Genomic DNA, 19,845 nt, shown 5'->3' on the forward strand with positions numbered 1-19,845 from the left:
GCATATTTCTGAAAAGTTAGTGCACACTTTTAAAAGATTGTGATATTTCTTTAAGGCACTGATAACATAAAAGTACAGTATGCTTTCTAATGAAGCATGTACCATGTATATTATTGATACTGCTCTTGAGTTGTAGTCTTTCTTTAATTTATGTAACTTAAAAAAAAAAAAAAAAAAAAAAACTTAAGAAAGCTTCTCCAACATTTGAACTTGACTGCAAAGTCTGATTTTGAGATTGGTTGTTTATCATGTAAATTCCTTAAAACACATTAGCCATCCTAGAGTCTCTTATTTTTAAAAACTATAATTTACTTTTCTAATTGATATACTTTTCTTGTATATAAACAAACTTCAGTATAGTGACACTGCAGGGCAATTCTATATTACACACTCAGTGGAAAATGCGTAAATCAATATTTTTATCATTTATTTCTATTTAAAGCCCAGAACTAGAGTTGAGAGTTCCTGGGTTCTGTTCTTGGCTCTCTCATAAATTTCCTGTGTAACTTCAAGGAGGTCATTCATCCTCTGTTTCCTTTTCCTAATCTGTAAAATGAAGATAATTACCATTTGAGTAGTGTGGTGAACAATAATTCATTGATGTTTGTACGAAAAGTTGAGCTCCTTAGATGGAAGTGCCTGTTGAAGCATGATGATTAACTTAAGCATTTTCCAGCAGTTTCCATGATACACAGGGAACTCAGATTGTCCTGAAGTGCTAATGAAGTGTTGTGGGGCTGGTGGAACACATAAGTTTACATATCCTGCAAATGAAGCTTTAACCACTGATGTTGTAGTAACTGCATTCAGGTGGGACTTGCCTAGTTTGAAAAGCAATTTCTTATGTTTTATCTGAATTTGACAATAGTTGAGAATTTTAAAAAATATTCTACCTGAATGATTTGTTTTATATTCACTTTTGTGCTGTAGTCATTTAACATTGATTTAACAGTTGCAGCTCTCAAGGATGATAGACATATAAAAAGGTTGGGTATATACAGAATGTATTTATTTAAATATCTATTATTCACTGAAACCGGATTCACTGTAGTTCATATACATACATATGTGTTTCTACCACATATATAATGATGATGGTCGGGTGATAAATTGCAGCTCCATGTGATAAACTGCATTTATTGTTCAATTTAGGCCATTTCACTTGCACTCTGCTCATTAATCCATCTTCACTGCTACTGTTTCAACAATTCCAAACCTCTGAGCAACGTCAAACAGCTGCCTTTTTAAAAATTAAAATAGCAACCCTGTACCTAAAGATCTATTCTTTACTTCACAAATATAGAATTTCTTCCAAAAATTGCCATAGTCTGAGGTGCAGGATAGGTCAATATTAAATGAAGTATCAATGGCAGGTTTAAGGAATGTCTGGAAAAATAGGTACCTTATTATTGTGTCAGAGGGAAATCTTCTGCTCTATCTCTTCTGTCCCCATCCCCCCCTTCAGTGGGACACTACTTGTTTGTGGACCTAGGTGCCTCAGACCCTAAAATCATGATATTATGATTTATTAGAAAAGCTATTATAGATACATTTTAGGGGTATCTAACATGTATTAAGTTCAATTTTGTTAATCCTCTAAGATCTTTATAGTTACACTTTATAATAAGGGGATATGGCTTTGTGGATTGTAGGGTATGAATTGCTTTTATATTATTAAAATAGTTTTTCAGTAATTAGTAGTAGTAGTTTGTACTTATGAGAGTGAAACATAGTACTAACTTTTCAAGTTGTTTCCAGCATAGAATACTGGGGTACAAACTATTAATATAATTAGGGCTTTCGTGAGCCAAGTATTAACATCTTGAACAAAGAAGAGCAACTGGAATTGAGAGGTGGTTTTGTCTCCCTTTTTAAATTGGTTATGAAAATATATTGGAAAAACAGATTCATTCCCAGTCCTTCTCCCCTCCTCTGTGCAGCACACAGGCTTTAGTGCTATTCAAGGGAAAGATGATGTCTGAACCCCTTATTAAAATGTTGGCAGATGATTGAGTCTATTGACTTACTGGGTAAGAGATGCAAGTGAGATAATCTTTTTCCTTTTTTGTACTCCTATTCAGTGCAAAATGCTATATGAAAAGGGTTTAAAATCTCCTCAATATTATCGATCCTGAAGGAAGTGGTAATCGCGGAGAGAAATGTGTAGCATTGTTTGTTTTTAATATATTATTTATCCTTTGTACAAGATAATGATAACATTCCCATTGCTTAAGTACTCACTCAGTATTTTCCTCATCTTGACTTTCACTGATGAAATTTTTCTTTTTGTCTCATCCATACTGCCAATAATGAGTTTTCTCAAATGAAACCTTATTACTTGTGGCACTCACATAATGTGAGATTGGGTTGTGTTTACTGTTGAAATCAAAAGGATAAATAGTAGACTTGTGGCCAGTCAAACAGTAAATGAAGTTCAATATTGATTTGTATGTCATCCAAAGCAAATGTATTATCCATTGAAAACCAAACATCATCTGATCATAATAAGAAACAGGAAGGGGAAAGAAAATCTGCAAAACCAAAATGTTTGTGTTGCAAAATGTTGGATTATTGGTGTTTACTCACACTAGTAATTGCTAACTTTACAGATACTACTCTCACTGGAAGACGTAATGTACACTTTTAAGATCTAAGTTTATTATGAAAAAAATGGGGTTGACAAGTAATTTTATCTGGGTTCAGCAATCTGTTGGGTTTTTTAATTTGTATAGACTTGGAAAAGCTAAAGCCTTTTCTCATGATTTTCTCTTAAACAAGATGTATTTTATTTATTTAAAAATACATCCACTTTCATGAAGGACATGGGGATGCCTGTAATAATTTATGAATATTATATGTTCCATCCATTTGTTTGATTGTAATGTTTGCTATATGATTACAAGGGATTAATTGAAGCTGAAGTTGCTTGTATCTATTCAAGAAAGTGGTCAAGAAGGAGTTCAGATAGCCCATTTACCAGTCCTTAAAGGACAATATAAGTGCAGGTGGAGTTCAACTGTTTGGCTTGTAAGTACAGGTGCAAGAATCCAGGTGGGGAAAAAGTATAAAAGCTATCTTTGAGAGGTAAAAGGACAGTTTCTTAAGGACCAGGCAAAGAGTGAGGCAGAGACTAATTTGGGGGACAGACTGAACCACAATTCCCAGAGGTTTGGGAGGTTGGTAAAGCTAAACCTATTTAAGCTATAGATATGATAAGTATATATGTAGATCTTCTCTTGTGTTTTAAAAACATTTTTCTCTTGTTTATGGTTTATTCCTATTGTTGAGATTAAACAATACTTTATGAAACAAAGTCTGTTTTAGGTCACTGTGTTCACAGGGCTGGATTAACCCATAGGCTAATAAGGCTACAGCCTTAGGTCCTACTTTAGGCCCTTTTTTTTAGGCCCTTCATTCCATTTTGAAGTGATAGCTGAGCAATGGTAGCGGGGCCATCAGAATTTTTTTGTCTCATTAGATATTGCTTTGTATAAATTAATTCATCAAGATTGTGAATTCAATTTATAGTGGTTGTGATTTTGTCTTTGTGGGTTAAGTAAGTGTTTGTGGGCCCAAGCAATATTGAACTTTGTACACAATAGGCCTACACTGGCCAATAGAAACCATGTCAAAGAAATGAGGATGGCAGAAATTGAAAGAGGCCAAAGAAAAATGGCAAAGCAAGATGTAGTGCTGAAAGGTACTCCTTTTATCCTAATGTTTTTTCCTCCTACTAAGACTCATTTTGAGGAATTCCAGGTGAATACCAGCTCAAGTGAACCTGCTGCCCTGATGGAAAGGAGCAGCTTCCTGTGACTTCTGTAGCTGCAGTCTCACCCCACTCCTCTGAAGACTTTCCCAGTCATAGTCATACAAAAATATCCTTCTCCAATGGTCCAGGCGAGTAGGACATGACTTCTCAAGATCCCATTGCATATTGGATTGAGAAGGGTCCTCAGAAATACCAGAATCTAGATGCTGACTTTTCATTGACAGAGAGTACACCAAAGAGAATCGTTACCTGACCAAATCAATGTTTGAATATGTGAAGCCTAACAAACAGATTGACAAATGAGAATGGCTCATCTATTCATCTTCTAGGAAGAAAGTGTACTATGTTTTTATTGCTGCCTGCTTTCTGATACAAAAAGTGGGAAATGTTCTGCAAAGGCTTCAGTGATTAGAAGAATACTGCATACATTACCAATCATGCAATGAGTGAGCAGCATACATTGTCAGTTAGCAGCTACTATGCTTGAAAGAAAGTTAGTGGCAGAATTGATACCCAAATGGAAAACCAGTTTTTGGAAGCTCATACTTATTGGAAGAACTCTCTGACACATAGTTGAAACCATAGTTTCTCTTCCTGAGTGTGGTCTGCCATTCTGTGGCTTAGATGAGACTGTTGGATCAAAACACAATGTCAATTACCTTGGTGTTCTAGAGCTAATTGCTAAGTTCGGCCCTTTCTTAGCTCAGCACATCAATGAACATGCAAATAGTGGAAAAGGACGTATATCATATCTATCAAAGACTGTTTGTGATGAATTCATTGCACTGCTGGCAAAGAAGATGCTATCAGCCCTTGTAGATGAGATCAAAGATGTGGGATATTTTTCAGTGTCCATGGACTCAACACCGGATGTGTCACATGTAGATCACCTGAATGTTGTCTTGTATTATGTGCTACCCAGCGGACCAGCTGAGCATTTCATGACCTTCATAAACATCACCAGCCAAACAAGGGAAAAACTTGTCTCATGCTTACTTAATTTCCTCACCAAAAATGGGATTAATTTCAGCCTTTGTCATGACCAAAGCTATGACAATGCAAGTAATGAGTGGCAAATATTCAGGGATGCAGGCAAAAATAAAAGAGCGCAATGCTTTGGTTGATTACATACCACGTGCTACATACTCACTCAACCTTGTTGGCCAGTCTGTCGTGGATTCTTGTGTTGAAGCAGTTGGATGATTCTTAAAGATTCTCTACGAAAGGGATGCCCAGTGCCCAAATCACTCTCAGGGACACAATGGAGTGCCAAATCTGAAGCTGTGAATGCAGTTGTTCTGGGATACCCCAACATCCTTGAAATGCTAGAGATCATCAAGGATGATATATCTCAAAAACAGTGATCACAGCCCCTGGAGGGAAGAACTGTAGGTAGACAAACTCAGCTAGACTTGCTGAATAACTGTGCTTAATTTGTGCTGGGGCTTGCCGGGGCTGAGCCCTGGCACTTCTAGACTTGGCAACTCATAGCCCCGGCACCTCTGGGCTTGCCGCATCAGTTATGAGATTTAAAAAATTCCTTGAGCCCCAGCACATCTTTCATTACTAATTGAGGGCTGCTAAGTAATACTCTTGATGATACAGAGGGACCCAGTCTGAGCGGGAAAACTGTGGAATTCCATTCAGAAAGAGGTACAGGGCCTTTTTTTGTATGTGGATATACTAAGAGAAACCAGAGAGGGTGAAAGATGCAGCTAGCCGTGTAATCATGATAGTTGCTTTTATAAATTGAGTCAAAGATTTCACATTTATTTACAAAGATGATTTTGGCTAGATAAATAGAATAGTAATGTGGGTTTGTTTGTTTGTTTGCTTTTTGAAGTTTTATTTATATATTTCAATATATAGCATAAACAAGGATAATATAACAAAAGGGAGAAACTGTACCTTATTCAGTTTGTAAATTTCAAAATAAGACAAACTGGAAAAGAAAAATAACTTAATAAAATAACTGAACATTTTAAGAAGTGAGAATGCATTATAATTTTTAAATTTTTCTTTAAATACGAATTAGCTGTCCTACTCCCATTCACATCATCTCTCTTGGATGTAGTGTTAAACTCAGAACAGAAGAGACAACTTGAGAGGTTTGACAAGTTAGTCTATCTCCAATGTCAAATCAGAGGAGTGATCTAAGCTCAAGATGCTTCTAGGAATTATGCTATCATGCCTGGACATTTTTCCAGGAGCCTGTTGACATATTCAGGAACTTCAGAGACTTACCCTATCAAAATGGCTATAAAACACCCAGAAGGTGAAGATAATTTCCACCTTTGTATATGTCCTGATCCTGTTACACTGGACAAATAAGGGATGGCTTATGCAGTGAGTACCACTCTAGGTACTGTATAGAGGTTGTTATCCTGATGCCAGCTATAAAGACTGAAGGATGGCTTACTTGGGACCTTGCTCAGCAGAAGACCTTAGGACTTCCCCTGAAATAAGGTACATGCAAGCTGTCTAGAACTGCACAAAATCTACTTCTCCTTGATGATAAAGTTGTAAGTAGTACTGGAAAATAACTGTGTTCTGGTGGTGGACAAGATTGCCACAGTTGTATATTTGAGCAGGCAAGGGGGGAACCAAATTAGATTTCACTTGGCAGCCATGTCCCTTTTTCACTAGTGGTGAAATTGAGAAGAAAGGCCCCCTGAGAGCTGAGCAGCTGGTCTCTTTCCCTGCTTCCAGCTGGGAGGGGAGCAAGAAGCCCTGGTGGCTGATCTCCCTCCACTATGGGCTGAGAGCTGGGAAAGTGGGAAACAGAGAAGCCCCAGGCTGCTTCCCCCAGCTCCTGGCAGGGAATTGGGAGGGGGGGGAAGCTCTGGGCACATTCTTCCCGTTCCTAGCGGGGAGGGGAGAAGCCCTGGGCTGGCTCCCGGTGGGAAACAGGGTGTGTGTGGGGCAGCCTGCTGGGAGCTTGTGGGGCTCCTGGCAGGGATCTGAGAGACCGGGCTCTCAGTTCCCCACACTGCCCCTCTTGGGTCGGTGAAAGTGCTTCTAGGAGGACACACTCCACCGACCCAAGGAGGGTAGTGTGGACATCAGACCTATGTTAGGTCGACTTACTTTTCTAGTGTAGACAAGGCCTCACTACCCTCCGAGGACATATATCTTCTTTATCAAAGTTCTGCACTCTAGGGGAATAGTCCCTTATCACTCAGCTTCAAATCTCCGAAATCCTTAAACTGCAGAACCAGTAAATCTATCCAGGAAACTCAATGCTATACCACAGGCATTCACAGATCATTTACACCGATTGAGAATCTGGTCCAGGTTGTGTACGTCACTTTATTTTCTTACTATTAGGCTAGAGGTCTTTGCAGCAGTTAGGTACACTCATAGTTCATAGCTGAGAACAATCTAGTTGGAAACTTACTGCTGCATTTTCCATGACATTGCTGATTTAATAGAGTCAATTTATGAGGGAATTTTCCATTTCACAATATTTTATTTTTGCCATCTTGTTCTTAAACAGGACTCAAAAATTCAAGAACTCAAAACTGATTTTTCTCTGTTTTCACCTTGGACAGAGGTCAAAAGGCCATTTTCATTGGATATAAAACTGAGTTACTAAATTTACAAAATCAGAGATTTAATCCCACTTTAGGGAACCAAAGTCCTATCCTAGATTCGATGGCCACATTCTTAGTAGATAGTATACAAAGTGACAACATGGACCAACATCCAAACCTAGAAGCTGTCCTACACAGAATTTTTCAGGAAGATGATGAACCAAGCCATGGTTCTGCCTTAATCCTGCCAATATAAAGTCAATTTTTTGTCTGTTAGTAGTCGTATTCTCTTTTTCCTCTCTTGTATTTTTACTACAGGCTACACCAAATAATTGAGTCATTGGGCACACCAACTCAATAGAGATTTTAGGATTGTGACTAATCTGTCAATTTCTTTTCTCTGAAAAAGGCATGTTAAGTGATCTGTTCCTACTTGTTCCTTTGTGTATGAATGTTTGCTACACTTGGATTTGCAATATTGTAAAGTAAATCCAAAATATTCAAGCACTTAGCTTCTCAACTAAGACCATATATGACACAAAGCTGTTCCATTTATTCTTGCTGAAGTTAACCAATTAGTCATAGAATGCTTTGAAAAACTCTCTGAAAGGGCCCTCAAGCTGGGCCTACATATGACTGTTAAGATATATTTTATTCTTTCTACCTCCGACACGACCAAAGGGGGACCCTACCCCGCAGTCAGTTAACTGGCCCAAAATGATTTGACCATTGTAAGGGTAAAGCACATAAACCAGCGTAAGAATATCCAATTTCCTTATCAGCTATGGTTAACTGGTAGTTTGTAGAATTCAATTAACGGGCTGTGTACAGCGTGTTGTAATGATTTAGAAATGGGCAAAATAGTCATTTGGGATGTTGGAAGTGAGAGAGCAGTGCAATTATTGCTAGTGAAACTGTGTGGTCTAAATTCCCCAAAGTAGGAGTGGAGCGTAGTCAGAAAATGAAAAGGTGATAGCAGGTGAGAATCAGTAGCAGAACAGAACACTTGAGAATAGTGGCTGCCACACAAATATAAGTCCTATGGAATCCCTGGTTGTCTTTTTTCAAATATTCACGTTAAATGTGTGTGGAAGATGAGAGCCTGTCTAATAATCGAAACAGATAAGTAATATTTCTGTGTAAAATGTCAGCATTTTCAATGTTCACCCTCTGTTACACAAGTACAAAGAGGTTCAAGAAATGCAAGTTTCCACATGGTTTTGATAGTCACTTTAGTCCTGACCTGACCTGGAAGAGCACTATTAATGTTACCAAAATTCACAAATATATGTTTAATTCCGTTTTCCTCGCAGAGACTGAATGTGCACTAAACTTGATTAGCAGACTCACTTTGATGAAAATGTACTAAGTTTCTGCAATATTTGTAATGCATGGAAGGAGCAGTTACATCACTAATTGAAATGTTCAAACACCGCTAGTTTATGCCTTACACTTACACTGTACTATACTGTACTGTGGTATTGTGCCAGATTGAAGACTGACTATATAATGACTCTCCTTTATTGTTGACCCTAATTTTAAAACTAGCTGGTGTAGTGATGTGCTTTGCATATCAGAATGGGAATTATCATAAAGATGGCAGAGAAGTCTTCAGAATTACATAATATTACAAGGATGCAGGAGGGAATACTGACAATGGGAATATTTCCTTTGATGCATGTACACTTTGTGGCATGCTTCTTTTACTGAAGATTGAAATGAATATGGCTATCCTTAATTTAACCTACCACATCAAACTATTGCAAATAAGGAGTCCTCTTCTGTGTCAGAATTTCTGAGAGAAAACAGTAGATATCTTTGTTTTTTGGAAACAAATTTGGGAGAATATTTTATGATCAGGAACTATGTTTTCAAAAGGATACAAGGATTTTTATACAACTAATGAGGCTATTCTCTAAATTCTCTTTTGGGACATGTGGTTAGTAGCTCAACCAGTACTTGTACTTAGGAGTTCAATTAAGCTTTTCATTTGTTTTTGTTTTAAATATCGAGTAATGGACAAATTAGGATGTGGCCTACATAGCCGTCGGCAAATCTGAAGGGATGACTGCTGAGAATCTAAAATGGTGCCTTTGTAATATTGGCCCTATGGTGTTCTAGCATAATAGTCAAATGTCTGTGGGTACAAGAATCATTTTAGTGACCGCAGATCATTTTCATTTACACAATCATTCTAAATTTTATTTCCCTTCTTTTCTGTAGTCCTTTTTCCTGATTCTCATGGTGCTTTGCATTATTTTAATCAAAGTTTCATGCTCCCATAATATTTCTGACATTCCTTTTTCAGGCTCATTCGTTCATCTGATGCCTCTTCATCAGATCTGATGACATATTTATTTATTTGCAGCATAATTATTCCTGTGGGCTGAGGGAGGAAATGCTGTCCTGGGAAGCAATGACTCTGAAAAAGATTTGGGGTTGGTCATGGATAATCAGTTGAACATGAATTCCCAATATGATGCTGTAGCCAAAAGAGCTAATGCAATCCTGGGATGCATAAACAGGAGAATCTTGAGTAGGAGTAGAGAGGTTATTTTACTTCTGTATTTGGCACCGTGTTGGATTTTTAAAAAAAATCCCACAAAATTTGCAGATAGGTTGAAAAGTTTGTTTCCCTTATGTTTCAATAAATGCCTGAAAAATAAATTACAAATAAATGTTTGACTATTTTAACTAAATCTAGTTTTTCTTTAACCTAAAGTTTCAGCCCCAGAGTTTACGTCTGTCAGACATGCACAGAAAATCTCAGCTGTGGAGAGGAATAGTCAGTATCACTTTGATAGAGGGATGTGAACTGAAGGCCATGGATGCAAATGGATTGAGTGATCCCTATGTGAAGTTCCGGTTGGGGCATCAGAAGTACAAGAGTAAGGTAATTTGTTTTAACTGTGTTCATACTTAACATTTGTGATCTTCCACTTGAATGATGATTTCAGTACTTCTGGAATTTTGTTGTATTACTACTTAGATGTTACAGCATCTAGCACTTTTGTCTAGGTGAATTTTATTATTGCTAAAATTGAAGTAAATTAATATGTGGAGGAAGAAAATGAAGTATTGGCAAAAGTCCTTTTTATTTTATTTTTCAAGATGCCAAATACAGCAATATTATAGTATCATGCCCAGAAGATAACTTTTACCCACAATAGCTTCACCTAGGCATTCAGCTGGTGCTGGGCTCCCTTATGCTTTCATGCAGGGGTTGTTGGTGCCTGTGAGAGACTTAAGTACCCTCAGATCAAATCAATCTGGTTTGGTGCCAGTAGCCGACTTGTTTGTGTGTTTGGGTTTTCCCCAGGAACTGGTCAGCCACTTACAATGTCTCTCCTTACAGGACACTGACTGCAAGTAACAGCAAAGTTTTGGGGGTTTTAAAATGTATTTTTCTTTTCCTTTTTCATTATCCTAAGTAGTTTACAGGCTGCTGTGGGGAAGCATTAAAACTCAACCCAACATGGGCTAATCTTTTCCAGTGGAAAAATCTCTTCCCAGCTCCAAAAAGGATTGTCTAGCTAAGCCCACAGCATACCTAGAAACCCAGCCAGGCAACTGTGCACAGTAAAAGTGGAGTGGGATGGCTCAGTCGATCCAGAGAAATTGATTTGACAGCGGTGAATTTGCCGTCGTCAGTGAAGACGTAGCCTGAGACAGGCATTGATTTTCTTGTTCTCTCCATCTTGGAAAGTGAACTGATTAGTACTGTGCTTGTTGTGTCTGGACCAAGAGAAAATAAATTGCTGATCTTGCTTAATCAGGAAGCCAGGGGAGCTTTAAGTAAATAGGTGTTACAGTTCTGGGGATGTCTCCTCCAGGTTCCTGAGCAGGATTTTGAAGCAACCATACACTTAATCCTGTGCATGAGGGACCAGTACTTTGGGAGTGTCATAGTAGTTATACAGGGATGACATGGTTAGTAAAGTTCACTTGAGTCTCAGTGCCTTGACAAACCAAATATGAGGCCAGCTCCATCCCTGGTGTAATTATACTTAAGTCAGCAGAGTTACACTAGTGATGAATTTAACTCTCGATTTCTTACATTTGTACAGTTAACATTTCAGAATGAAGGAACGTTTTCTAGCGAGAAATCCTGCTCTAGGCTCGAGTCTCTGGCTTGTATTTTGTTCGGTTGCTAGGGTGGTCAATATGAGCAATTTTTTTGTTTTTCAAAACGTTTGTCTTTTCAAACTGTTTTTCTAACAAATTGAGTATGGGGACTAGACAGTTTAGAATATCCAATCAGCAAATAGCTTAATAGCTACATTTGTCATTGTTTGAGCCAACAGAGGTCAGAAGATACAATTTTTTTCCAAAGAACATTGTGTTGAACATGGTTTCAAAGAAATTAATGAAATTTTTTTTCAAACATTTGACTAAGTAACATGCTTTCAGCTTGACGAGTAAAAATATTACTTTTCTTTGTTACATATCTAAAAAGTAATCCATTACTGTAATAGTTTGTTTTGACCAACCTGGGCAAAAAAGGCTGGATTAAAGACTAATAAAAACGGAGCAGCCAAAACCACTTTTTCTTCCTTTAGAAATACCCCATTGAGAATGTTTTGTGTGCTTTTTGATCTAGGTACTTTTTTCACATACCATTTTTATGTACCCTAGGTTTTTGGTTTTGTTTTGTTTTGTTTTGTTTTTTTGCTTGAAACAAACAGCTTTGATTTTGTAGTTCCAAAGTGAATGCCTAGTGATACTAATGGGAAGGGGCAATATGACTATGCTAGATAGTTTTAGAAACTCTTGGTTGTCTTCAGACAATTGTTCCCTATTTTTTTTCCAACTTCCTGTGCCTTTGTTCTATAAGTACAGTTGGACTGAATGTTGGTTATTTTTATTATGCTAGTGTTTGGGTTTGAATCATAATTACTGTGTGGTTGGTGGACCTTTGTCTTATTTTGATATTTTCACTCCCTGATGCTAAGATTAACTTTTTAAATTATAAGAAATTTTGAAATTATAATACCTATGCATGGTGTTGTCATGAACTCCTTCTTGGATATTATCGAGCTTTTCATGTCTGAAGGTCTGTTCATCACAGAATCAGTAGGATGAAAGTCAGCTCTCCTGCATCCTCTTGCATCCTCCCACAACTCACTCACCCATTCATTCCCACATGGAGGATAGAATCAACTAAGTTAATTGTCACCTGCTTTATACAGATGTCAAATGTTACTTTGAATTGTTGGCATCTCTACGATAACATATTTTTATATGTACAAACCAAAATGCTGAAACCGAATTTTCACCCAGACGTCAATGTTAACTTTCATATATTTAATTCTACTAAAAATTATTAAATACACTTTTTAGTTCTTTCAAAGGTCTGTAAGTCTCCTAGTGATAAATCCAGTGGAATTTATGGCCTTTAGTGGTTGCCAGGAGTTACTACTGCCATTAAGCTATGATGGAGGATATTGCTCCTTTTTCTCTAGGGATGGCTCGGTTCATGAATTATATGTTTCTTCTTTGAGTATCATCCCTCTGACCCCACTGCACATGTGCTTTTGATGTGAGATTTTCAGTAGCAGTGCCTGTTTAGCCCATACATCTGCTCTAGATATCCTCATGCCCTGGACTGAGGATATATAGAGCGTCACAGACAAACCAGCCTTAATTCCTTCAACGGCCTGATGACCTGAGACCGAACCTTTAGTGCACCCTGGTCCCAATTTTTTTCCTGGAGCTCATCTTTCCTGTAGCTTAGTATGGTTTAGTCTAGTTAGTGAGTTATTTGTCATTATTAGTTGGATAAATCCACCCTTCTATTTCTATTAGGTTTTTTCCATCTAACACCATCCCCCTCCTTTTTTTTTGAGGGGCATTTCTCAGGGGTCATTATCATTTGTTATGCCAAGTTCCCCAAGCTTTCAGCGTCACCTTTCCAGCTGGCGGTCCATCCTGGTTAGCAACAGTTGTTCTCTAAGCCTGCACTGTTTAGAGGACACCCATGTACCATCCAAGTGTAAGATCTGTATTTCTTTTAAGAGCAGATTTGGAAAAAATAGATAAATTGAGTTTTTGCTTCTTAGATGGAGCAAACCCTGAGACCAGCTTTAGATCTGGCTTTGGAGGACCCTCCTGTACACCAGCCTTCCACTGCATTTAGTGCCCTGTCAGCCTCTGTATCAAGATGACAGAGACCTTCGCGGGATATGGGTCAAGGTACCAACAAGGCTCCAATTAAGAGAAGTTCTGAGTCTCCTACCAGAGATCCTTCTTCAAAGAAATCTTAGCCATCAAGATCATCGAGTTCCTCTGAGAGCCATGGTACCAATCATGCTTTTGTACAGATGAAACATGATCTCAGCAGAAAGCCCAAGAACTCTGCTTCTTAGAAACCAGAGCCATCTGCAGACCCCAAGCATTCTGACTATAGAAGGCTGGTAACGTCCACCTTCGTACCCAAACAGGTATCCCAGTCTTCTACTCTGGTGTGCCAGAAGACATGAGCATCTTTGCTACTGGCACTATCTGTTAGACACCTCTCTAAAGCAATCAGCAACCTCAGTACTGATGCCATCTTCGAGGCATACACTAGCGAAGCAACATCAGTATCAACCTGGCTGTTGTGGAACCTCACTTGGTCTCTGCTCAGATACATTCAGTACCACAAGAATTCAGATACTCAGAGTCCTTTTGTTTCTGAAGAACTGGAGTCCCCATTGCTAATGGGTACCGAGCACTTTTCAGTATCAAGATCCAATGGGTCACTGAGATTTTATTTTTTCCCAGTGACTCTGATCTCTCCAATACCTGCTGCACAGGGTAGACAACTCCTTCATCTTTATCTCTGTCTCTCTGTTAGAATATATTAAGAATGATTCCTCTTATGCCCAGATCTCTGTCCAGGTGTCTCCTATATACCATGGAGAGGACATCTTCTGGGTCACCTACTCAGAGCAAAGTGCCTAGGGAGAAGCAATTTGGGGCCCTTCTCATTAGTATGACTAACACTGGATGTCCTCTCCTCTACATTTTGATCTCACTAAGTAGCCATATTGGGACCCTGGAGCTCACTATCACCAGCAGTTCTTGACAGCTCCTAGCTACTCTCCTGGGGAGCATAGAAAAAGACATTCTCCTGTTCCCTCTCTTCCTCCTCAGACTCAGGAGGAAACTTTCAAAGTGCAAGAGGCTAAATGTGACAGAGGTGATCCTCCCACCCCAATACAAATATCTCTTCCTCATCGCCAGATGAGTCTGTAATGCCTCAATCACCTTCTTTGGTGGATGATTTTGAACAGTTTCAGGAACTGATTTAAACATGTTGCTGACTCACTCCGGTTTCCTTAAAGGAGATCCAAGAGTCGGAACATAAACTTTTGGACATATTATATTCGACGGTCTCTGGCCAAATTACAGTCAATGAGGCTCTTATGGAATCTGCTAAAACCATCCGGCAGACCCCTCCTATGGCACCACCTATCTGTAAATGGGCAGACAAAAATATTACATGCCAGCCAAAAATTCTGAGACTTTTGTTCTCCCATCCACCAGAAAATTTTTAATCAGTGAATGTGGCAGACAGCATCATACAAAAAATGAGCCTTACAACAAAGACAAGAAGTGACTCAATCTATTTAGGCACAAGAGCTATTCTGCAGTGACTGCAATTCAGGATCACAAATTACAGGATCACAAGCTCTGAGGGCGAATTTACCATAACTGGTGGGGTTGTATTTCAACAGCTGTATTGAACATCTCCTTGAGGAACACTGAGAACAGTTCAGAGCCATCATAGCTGAAGGTCAGTTCTTATCAGATCTCCTCACAAGCCTCCCTAGATGCAGCCTACGCTGACTCAATCCGTCTCCACCGCTGTCATCATGCATTGAGCATCCTGACAACGGTTGACTTAGTTTTCCTAAGGAGTTCCAAGATTGTGGAAGACCTGCCTTTTGATGGACTAATACTCTTTTCCGAGTCCATGGATGAATCCTTACATACATTAAAAGACTCAAAGAGCACACTCGCGTCTCTTGGAATATATATGCCTTCAAATAAAAGAAAATATAGTAGATCTCAAACCACACAGATATCCCAACCTGTCCAGTTTTCTAAGTATCATAGATCTGCAGAGTCACCAAGAAAGAGATTGATATATAGAAAAAAGAGAGATCCTAACGCAACTGTTACCAGTACCTAACTGTCTTCCTCAGCTATGATGATGGTTTGGTTGAGGGTCTGGAATATCCTCCCCTTGAGAATTTGCAGCTGCACCAATACACCCATTTCCCACCCGTTGGAGATCAGCTTTCCCATTTTCAACCTGCATGGGAACAGATTATTTCCAACAAATGGATTTTGGAGGTTATAATAATGGATTTCTCCAACCCTTTTCAGGGGCCCATTTCATGAACTGTTGTTGAGACAGGAAGTCATCTCTTTCCTATGCATAGTAACCATAGAACCAGTTTCAGTTCAGCATAAGGGGGAGGGTTTCTATTCCAAGTGCTTTCTGGTTCCAAAAAGGGATGGGAAATAAAAACCAATATTGGATTTCAGGCTCCTGTATGTCTTTTTGAAATCACAGAATTTCAGGATGGTGCCTCTTGCAGCTATAATCCCATCATTAGATTCCATGGATTGGTTTATGACCCTTGAATTTCAGGATGCATATTTTCGTGTTGCTATTTACACCTTTGACAAGACATGTCTCTGTTTTACAGTCAGTCAGGATCACTTCCAATATCAAAGTGCTTCCCTTTGGAGCACCAATAACCTCGCTTGCTTCAAGACTGAGTTTGATAAATTTATGGAGTGAATGGTATGGGGGGACAGCCTAATTTTGCAATTAACTGATCTTTGACTACTAGCGGAAATATGCCCAATGGCTCTGTGATGGGATGTTTGATGGGGTGGGTTTTGAGTTACTACAGAGAACTCTTTTTGGGTGTCTGGCTGGTGAGTCTTGCCCACCTGCTCAGGGTTTAGCTGATTGCCATATTTGGGGTTGGGAAGGAATTTTCCCCTTGGGCAGATTTGCCTTCCTCTGCAGCATGGGGCACTGGTCATTTGCTGGTGGATTCTCTGTACTTTGAAGTCTTTAAACCATTATTTGAGGACTTCAGTAACTCAGTCATAGGTTAGGGGTCTATTACAGGAGTGGGTTGGTGAGGCTCTGTGGCCTGAGTTGTGCAGGAGGTCAAACTAGATGGTCCCTTCTGACCTTAAAGTTTATGATTTTTCTCCGCCACAAGGGTATTCTCAAATATCACAGTGATGGTAACTACTCATTGATGTCAACTGAGAATAATCTGTTTCTCTTACCCCAATGATTTGCTGCTCAAGGGCTGATTTTCTTTGCAGTGCAGACAGTAATATCCCCATTCCACAGGCTAGAATTTCACTTGGGGCTTCTTTGGATGCTGAAACAGCTAGATCTTACCTTCCTGTCCATAGGATTGTGATTTTAACAAGACTCAAATGAGCCCCCAAATACTGGCAAGCAATTGTACCCAAATGCTGACACTCCAAGAGTCTCCTCTGTACATTAACTTCCTCAAACTGAGAGCTGTCAGAAATACTTGTATCCACTTCCTTCCATTAATTAGGGGCACATATGTCAAGGTCATGACAGATAACATGGCTTTCATGTTCTACATTACTAGTCTAGTAGAGGGCAAGATTCCCCTGTCTTTGTGCCAAAGCAAGAAAACTATGGAACTGGTGTATAGCCAATCATATCTTCATCTCAGCTTCCTACATCCCAGGAGTACAAAAGATGATGGCCAGCAATCTCTGCAGGCATTTCTCCCAAGATTTTGAGTGGGAGCTGGATTCGGGTTCTCAGACACATTTTTATGACCTGGTAGTTCCCGAAAGTGGGCCTCTTTGCCAACACCACCGACAGGAAGTTTTAAAAATTTTGTTCCAGAGAAGGACTGGGTCCTCAGTCCCTGGAGGATGATGCCTTCCTTATTACTTGGATAAAAAGCCTTCTCTGTGTACATCCTCTGTTACCATTTGTCTTGAGAGTGTTGAACAAGATCAAACAAGACAAAGCCAGGACCATTTATTGTTCCACCTTGACTGGAACAAGTCCGGTACCCTTATCTGAATCACCTCGCTTCTTGTCTAGTGTTGAAACTTCCATCCGTTTCCTACTTGCTTTCTTAGGATTCCGGTCACCTCTTCATCCAAACCTGGGGATTCTTCACCTTAGAGCTTGTTTACTTGATGATACTCAGGATCTGAGATGCTCTGTTCTGTAGAAATACAACAGGTATTGTTAAACAGCAGGAAGATATCTACTTGAAACACTTTCAGAAAAGGAAGAAATTTCTCCACTGGTTTTCACCTGTTCCTCCTTCCTACTCCACTGTTCTTGATTACCTGTTGCAATTGATTAAGCCAGGTCTCTCCATGAGTTCCATCAAGGTTCACTTGGCAGCTGCACCTGCTTTTCATTCCTCTGTGGAGGAAGTCTGTTTGCTTACCCCACAACAGCAAGATTCATTAAGGAGTTGATTAACCTTTTCCCACAGATTAGAGTATGCTGCTGTTTGGGATTTAATCTTGGTGCTTAATTATCTCATGAACCCCCCAGCTTTTGAGCCAATGACTACCTGTTTCCTTCTTCACCTGTCCATGAAAAGTTTTTTCGTGTCCATCAGTCCTGCCCCTAGAGTTGGGGAAATGGGTACTTTAATGGAAGGCCATCCCTTTTTCAGTAATCTTCAGGGAGAAAATTTTGTTATCTTTGGTAACAAAACATAGGATGTGGTTGTATCTTCTGAATTCCATACCAAGCAGACTGTCCATCTTCAAATCTTTTTTCCAAAACCACACAGACCAGGGAGAAAGTTGTCCTCCATGCTTTGGATGTTAGAAGTGCATTAGCCATCTATCTGGACAGAACCAAGCCTTTTAGAAAGTCTCCCAGACAATTTTGTATAACTTACGGACAAATCCAGAAGGTCCACAGACTCTATTCAGAGACTCTCAAAGTGGATCTCTGAATGTATTATCTCTTCTTATGAGGCTGCCAACATTCAACTTTCTTTTAGGGTGTTACCCCATTCTAGAAGATTCCAGTCTACTTCCATGGCACTATTGAGAGAGGCCACCTGGTCTTCAATACATACTTTCTCCAAACACTGCCATGGTTCATGATATGCTGTGGTTGGTAATGCAGTTCTGTTTTCAATGTTGGACTCGACTCTGAAACTCCCTCTACCTTCCAGGATACTGCTTGGGGGACTTGTCATCTGAAGTGGAGCACCCATAGGTACACTACTTGAAGAAGGAGAATTTACTCGTCTTGTGCAGTAATTGGAGTTTTTAAAGATGTGTGTGTCTATGGATGCTCCCATTATCTGCTCCCATTCCCCTATGATTCAGAGTTATCTTATGGAACTTCATGGTAGAGAAGTAACTGAGGACAGTTCATTTGTGCAGCTCTATGTATTCTTAGTGTGAGACATAAGGATATCTGGAGCATGTGTGTGGGCTGAACAAGCAGTGCTAATTAAAATCTCTGATCAAAGGTGCATGGGGCACAAGCATACTTGAAATTAAGCACCCATGGGGGGAGGGGGGGAAGGACACGTTTTGAAGAACTGCAGATATTGCAAAAGGTGAATAATCTCTCCTCAGAGATACCTAGAGTAAAAATCACTATTGCAGCTGTCTACTTATACCTGAATTCTATAATAAAGGAAGATTTCATATTTAAATAAGTACTTCCATCTACTCCTGTAATTAAAAATTATTAACAAATTAGCTTAATAAATTCATTTTCCCTATCCCTACAACCCCAAACATTATAATAACAGGAAAAAGAGAAGATCATGAAAAGCTGGTTAATTGCAGTTGCTTGTTAAGTGCTTTCAATTTTAGTCTATTTGACATTTTCAGGTAGATTTTTTTGGGGGGTGGGGCTGCATTAGACAACTTTGTTACTTTCCTGTCACTCAGGATCAGGAATCATTGCTCTAGAGAAAAATGGCTCAGTTCTCAGGGAAAATTCATTGTTTTACAGACTTTCAGTGGTGATGAACTTTGAGATTCTGGAGGTTGATACTATGTCCAACCCAGGCGTGGGGTTGTTTAGCATCCTTATTTTTTTTTCCTTTACAAAAATCACCACTAAAGCCATTAATTGTGTGAATAAGACATTCTGGACAGCATCTACAGATTAATTTCACTATTCAGGAAAGAACATGGCTATACAGTGCAATAATAACTTTCTTTACTCTCCTTTCAGATTGTGCCAAAAACTTTAAATCCTCAGTGGAGAGAACAATTTGACTTTCATCTCTATGAAGAGCGAGGTGGAATTATTGATATTACTGTGTGGGACAAAGATGCTGGCAAAAGGGATGATTTTATTGGCAGGTTTGTGCAATTACAACCTATTAGTATTCTGGAGATGGAAGCAGATGATTACAGTGAGTCTTGTTGTTAAAACTATTTCTTATAACCACTTGTCCTTGTTGTAAAGAAAATGCTGAGCTTTTACGAAGTATATATAAATTTTCCTGCATTTATGACCGTCCTTGCTGTAAT

General features: G+C 39.1%; 1 protein-coding gene across 4 annotated transcripts in view; it reads left to right on the forward strand.

The window, feature by feature from the left end:
* MCTP1 (multiple C2 and transmembrane domain containing 1) overlaps positions 1-19,845 on the forward strand; it is a 413,595-nt gene that overhangs the window by 216,193 nt on the left and 177,557 nt on the right. For all 4 annotated transcript variants that reach the window (XM_067568438.1, XM_067568440.1, XM_067568437.1 and 1 more), the window contains 2 exons: positions 10,028-10,198; positions 19,544-19,674. In XM_067568438.1, the coding sequence (XP_067424539.1) occupies positions 10,028-10,198; positions 19,544-19,674 (302 nt within the window). The remainder of the gene's footprint in view (positions 1-10,027; positions 10,199-19,543; positions 19,675-19,845) is intronic.

Source organism: Emydura macquarii, unplaced genomic scaffold, assembly GCF_026122565.2.
Source record: "Emydura macquarii macquarii isolate MOO-44397 ecotype Brisbane River unplaced genomic scaffold, CSIRO-AGI_Emac_v2 contig_2897, whole genome shotgun sequence".
Taxonomy (NCBI): Eukaryota; Metazoa; Chordata; order Testudines; family Chelidae; genus Emydura; species Emydura macquarii.